Consider the following 5,432-nt stretch of genomic DNA (forward strand, 5'->3'; position numbering starts at 1 on the left):
TTCATCTGCCTCCCACCTGCAGTGTCACCCTGTGCTTGGAGGTTGTGCCTACAGCTATGGTTTGGGAACAAGTCTTCTCTTTAGGAGGGTCTCCAGTCACGTGGCTCTGCGAGCACGGAGATTCAAGGGAAAGCATTGGGAGCATTACAGCTGAGGGGCCGTGTGCTGGACAGAATCCTTCCACCTGAGCAGTCCTTGCAGGAGACAGTCTGACCCGGGAGCCGGCAACTGGGCTCAGCGGCTCCGAGTGTTGGGAGAGGATCAAAAAGCTGCCCCAGCTGTAAATCTCTCACCTGCCATCTTCCTTACCGGAGCTTGTGGCCATTCCTCTGAGGTCGGCCCCGGGTCAGGATTTCTCCTGTCTCTTTAGCCCCCAAACCTGGAGATTTTTGTCTTATCTTTGACGCCATCTTGACACCGAAAACAAATTATGACCCAATTACCCCTCCCGAGAGGGGCTGGGGCTACCTTAAATGGCCACAACTGTCAGGCGCTTCCTTAAGAGCAGGTCATTACTGGGGTGCAGGCTGGGGAGGGGGCAGTGACAGGATGGGGGGGGGGGGGGGAAGGGGTAAAGGGGACCCTCCTCTTGGCATAGGGTCCCCTCCTGCGTGGAGACATCCCATCCTGTGCTGGCCGAACTGCATTCGACCTGCAGGCCAGGGCTCACCGCTGGTGGGTGCAGGCTGCATGGTACAGGGGCTGCCCCCAGCCCTGCCTTGCATCACCATCCCCATCACCCTGCATCTGCCCTGGCCCTGGCCGTGACCTTTGGGGGGAGCTGCTGCTGGGGCTGAGGTTGATTCTGCTGCAGTGCAGCTCACCAAAGCCCTGAGTTTTTTAAAAAATCCTTTTGCTTTTTCTCTTTCAGTGCTCTTAAAGCACAGCTCTGCTGCCCTGTGTGCCCGTGTGCCTCTTGCTGGAGGCTGCAGCAGCGCTGAGCTGAGTTCCAGCCTGCTGATGCTGGCTACAGGTACCCCATACATCTCCCTGTGCTGTGCCGCTGCATCGGTGCCTCTCCCCTTCGCACACTGTGCACAGCACCCCCTGATCTCACCGTTTTGCTCCAGGTCCCCTTTTGCTCCTGGCTGAGCTGGGGTTGGGGCTGCAGTTGGGTGTTTCTTTCTTACTTTTTTTTTCATCAGATTGGTATTTTATTTGGCTCCATACTGTCTACTGAGCTGTCCAGCGTAACCCTTCCGTCGCTGCTTCTGAGATAAGAGCGGGCTCCCTGGAGATCAGATAAACAGGCCCATAAATACCTACAACAACAAGGAGCGGGGCAGAAATATGCAAAAGGACGAGAGGACTCTTCCAAGACCCAGAGATGCAGGGATGGGGTGAAAAGGACCCGACAGCGCTGCTGCCCAACTCCTATCCCTGTGTCTGGTCAGGGTCTGCTCCGCCATTCCTGGTGGTTGCATCCCAGTGGAGGCACTGCAGCACGTAGGGTGCTGCCCCAGGGCGTTTGCTTCTGCCCGAGCTGCCGCAGCCCCGTGCTGGAAGCTGTCGTGTCCCAGCAGCACCAAGTTCACGGCAGGGTCGAGTGGGAGGTGTGCCATCAGGTGGCCAAAAATGCAAAGCTGACGGCCCAGCTGCCACTCGGTACGTGTTGCTGGGTGGGAAAGGGGATGCTTGAGGTAGGAGCTGCACGCAGCTGCCTGCCTGCTGTCAGGACGTCCCGCAGCTGCTGTTCCCCAGCTCAGCAATCCCTGCACGCTGGGCTGCTCGCACACACAGAGCCCATCTGCACCACAGGAGCACAGGAAACGTGTAGCATTCGTTTTTGTGATCTAATCTCACTGAAAAATCTCCTTGCTCTGGACGTGGAAACAGAGAGCATTTTTACTCGGAAATCCACAAAGACATGAGGGAGGTGTGCGTGGCAGTGATGTCCCAGATGCTGTCTGCCAGTAGGCACTGCGCTCCCAACAGCAGTGCTTGAGGAGCTGCACCGACAGTACTGGGCATCCCACTGCCAGAACTGGAAACCCACGGGAGAAACAGCAGCAGAGGTTTTTGGGAGGGCTGCAGGCACAGTGTGCCCAGGCTGCTGGTGATGGGAGCTCAGTGCTGGGTCTGGAGACACTGCAGCACGACCCCTGTGCAGCACGGCTGTCCCCGCATCCATCACCCTTCCTCCCCCAGCTCACACTATGGGGCAGCCCCGTGCGATGCCTTATGGTGAGGGAGAGTGGCTGGAACGTGTGAGCAGGAGCTCGGGCTGCACCATCATGGCACAGAGTGTCCAGAGTCAGCTTGGGAGCGTTATAAAGCAGCCCCGTAAGGAACGGTGAAACTCAGCCTTAAATAGGACACTGGCAGACACTTTTCTGTACATTTTCTTCCCTTTTTTTTTTTTTTTTTATATTTTTTTAAATTCTTTTTGTTTTTACAGGGGCCCCCTCCCTGTTTAACTCACAGAACCGATGCCACGCGGAACTTTGTATAATGCGAATCCAAAGCAGCGCAGCGGGAGGATGGCTCTGCTCGGGCACACAGCCGCGGTGGGGCTGGAGGGGCCGGGGCTGCATCTCACAGCCCGCTGCTTTTCTTACACCATCCGTACCCACAGCGCGGCCATCCGGATCCGGGCACACGCACAACGTGATCCTTAAACCAGCGATCCTCATAGGAACATTTGCGATTTATAGGTGTTGCATCTTTGTTGATTTACTTTAGTGAAATAGAAGGTAGAATGTTCCCCGCTAAGCCCTCGTATTAACCCTACAATGAATTTACGCCGTTCCCATCCTGGTTTCGCCCCGAGCAGCCCAAACAGCCGTGTATGAGAGGCTGCAATGAGGAGGTTTGGGGTTTTGTGGAGGGCTCAGCCCTGCCATAGCGCTGCGAGGAGCTGTGCGGGGAGCTGCCGAGTGCGGAGAGGAATGGGAACCGCAGCGCTGCGATGGAACGGAGCCCGCGGTGCCGCCCCGCACACAGCGCTGCGGGGCATCTCAGAACCACGCGCCGGGCGGGGGCTGCAGGACGGGGAACTGCAAAAAACGCCCCGCTGCCCCGTCCGACAACCAACGCCGCGGTTCTGCAGCCGGCGGGGAAGGAGGAGCGGGCGGACCCGGAATCGTTTGCATAAAGATTAAATTTTATTGTTATTATTTTTTTTTTAATTATTCCGGTTTTGGGTTTTTTTGTTTGTTTGTTTGTTTTGTTTTAAATACGTGGTGTGGCGCGCCCGGTCCCTCGGGAAGTGGTCATGCAGAGCTGAGGTAGAACGCCCGGCCCAGGCGCGGTCCCGGAGGCACCTTAGGTAGTTTCAACGCAGTCTCTCGGCCGCGGTCGGGGTTTCTCCGCTATTCCAACAGCGAACGAACAACACCGATCCCACCCGGCCCGGCTCGGGCGGGGGCTGCGGGCGGCGGGGGGAGCGGGGATGGCTTCAAAACGGGGACGGAGCCCGGGGAGACGGGGAGGGTGGGGGGGGGGGGGGGGGGGGAACGGCGGCACCCGGCTCCGCTGTGCCCCCCCCCGCTCCTCCCCGACGGCATTGCACATGGAGCGGGGCTCAGGGGTTCAGTTCCAGAGCCCAGACCTGCTGGGGCCAACCGGTGCGGCCCTTCAGCTTCTTCTCGCCGTGAGCCAAAGGCTGCGAGTACACCTCGGGCTGCTGCGGAGAAAAGAGCAGTGAGGAGAGGAGAGACGGGTCGAGCAAAGCGGCCCTTAGCAGCCCCGGGATAGGGAGCCTGCGCTTTTCTCCTTTTTTTCTTCTATGATTATTATTCGTAATATCACGGTTGCTGTTAGTGTTATGACTGCCGTTATAGTTATTGTTGCTATTACGGTACGATGCGATCTGTTCCTCCCGAAACGGACGGGAGAGCCGCGGCCACCCCGCTCCAATCCGGCCCGGCTGATGGGGAAGGAAAGACCGCCGCGATGTCAGCCCTCGGGCCGCTGCCCCGCACAGACCGCGCGAATCCCGACCTTTCCTCCACCGAAATCCCCAACGTTATTCTGTTTCATTTTTTTCCTTTTTTTTTTTTTTTTTTTTTTCTTTTTTAAGGGGAAAAGCAATTCCCCAGCAATGCCGGGAGGGTTTTCCCTCAGCCCCGCCGCTCCCGTCGGGCTGCGCAGGGGAAGGGCCGCGGCCGCCGCTTACCGTCTCCCGTTTCCTCTTGTTCTCTCGGCCGTCGGCCTTCTTGAGCTCGGCCTTGAAGCCCTCGGGCTCTCCGGGCTGGCTGTCCCTGGCCAGCACCTCCATCAGGTAGGCGATGTAGCTGGTGGCCAGGCGCAGCGTCTTGATCTTGGACAGCTTGGTGTCGGCGGGCACGTTGGGGATGCACTCGCGGAGCTCAGCGAAAGCGCTGTTGATGCTCTCCGTTCTCCTCCTCTCCTTTTTGGGACCCCCGACCCCTTTCCTTCTCCCCAAACGACCGCTGAGCGCTTCCAGCCTGCCCGTTCCTCCGGATCCGAACTCGGCGGGGCCGTACGCGGTGCTCTGCCCGTGGAGCTCCGGGGTCACCTCGGCCGGGTTCAGCACCCAGCCGGGGAAATAAGCGCGCTCCTGGTGGCAGCGAGCCGCCGGCCCGAAGAGGAAGGGCTCGTGCAGCATGTGATGATGGTGGTGGTGGTGGTGGTGCTGGTAGCCCCCCACCAGGTTCATGGTCCGTCGGGGCCCCGCGGGGCTCAGCACCGCGCCATGGCCGAGCTGCGCTGCGCTCCTCCGGGCGGGCGGCGGGGCCGGGGCTGCGGCGTTGGAGGCGGTGGTGCCTTTGGGCTTTGGGTTGTTTCGTTGTTGGCTGGGTTGTTTTTTTTTTTCTTTTCTTCTTTTTTTTTTTTTTTTTCCTTCTTCTTCTTCTTTTTTTTTTTTTCTCTCTTTTTTTTTTTTTTTTTTTTTTAACCCTTTCTGGAGCCTCCCGGCTCTGCCTTTATATAGGGCCGGGGCTCCCCCCGCCGAGGAACCAATGGGCAGGGGAGGATGCTCGGGGGCCCCGGGGGGAGCGGAGGGGCGTTTTATTCGGTCTCACACCTCCGCCGTTCGCTCTCCTCCCTCCCTGCGTGGAAAAAGAGGCGAGCGGTGACCAAAGGGGGACCGCAGCCTTCGTGATCCCCTCTGCTTCCCTGTCCTGGGCCGGGATATCCGCGCCCCCTCCCAAGAAGCGCCCGTCGGGGGAATGGAGGCGGCTACGGGGTGCGGCGGGGCCGGGTGGGCACCACGGAGCACAGGGGGCTCTGCTTCCCCAAAGCCAAAGTCGTGGGGAGGAAGAGGGGAGGGTGGGACGGGACGGGATGGGACGACACCCGGCCCAGTGGGAGCGGTGCGGCCAAGAGTGCTGCAACGCGGGGAGGAGAGTGAGGGCACAGCAGGGAGAACCCCTTGGTTGTGTGTGTTAGGATGGTGGTGCTGGACCCTCAGATTGTTGCATGCGAGCCCTGTATGCAGGGAGCATGTTGCACATCCGCAATCAGCAGGC

The 5,432-nt window shown here is 59.3% G+C and overlaps 1 protein-coding gene across 2 annotated transcripts; it reads right to left on the reverse strand.

The window, feature by feature from the left end:
- Window positions 1-3,082: 3,082 nt before the first annotated feature.
- On the reverse strand, window positions 3,083-4,850 carry HAND1 (heart and neural crest derivatives expressed 1). Of its 2 annotated transcripts, none has more exons than XM_052684693.1 (2): window positions 4,118-4,850; window positions 3,083-3,622 (listed from the first exon to the last, which is right to left on the reverse strand). In XM_052684693.1, the coding sequence occupies exons 1-2, from the start codon at window positions 4,619-4,621 to the stop codon at window positions 3,524-3,526; spliced, it is 603 nt and encodes a 200-aa protein (XP_052540653.1). In that variant the 5' UTR covers window positions 4,622-4,850; the 3' UTR covers window positions 3,083-3,523. The 2 variants fall into 2 exon arrangements, with proteins under 2 accessions (XP_052540653.1, XP_052540652.1); XM_052684692.1 differs by having other exon boundaries at window positions 3,083-3,625.
- Window positions 4,851-5,432: the final 582 nt, after the last annotated feature.

This window comes from Tympanuchus pallidicinctus, unplaced genomic scaffold (assembly GCF_026119805.1).
Source record: "Tympanuchus pallidicinctus isolate F22 unplaced genomic scaffold, pur_lepc_1.0 scaffold21, whole genome shotgun sequence".
Lineage (NCBI taxonomy): Eukaryota > Metazoa > Chordata > Aves > Galliformes > Phasianidae > Tympanuchus > Tympanuchus pallidicinctus.

What these genes read in the sequence shown, in the direction of transcription:
- HAND1 (XM_052684692.1), bottom strand. Translation starts at nt 4,621, where the DNA reads ATGAACCTGGTGGGGGGCTACCAGCACCACCACCACCACCACCATCAT. An exon ending in ACAAGAGGAAACGGGAGACG is followed by an intron (nt 3,626 to 4,117) that starts GTAAGCGGCGGC and finishes TTTTCTCCGCAG; the next exon opens with CAGCCCGAGGTGTACTCGCA.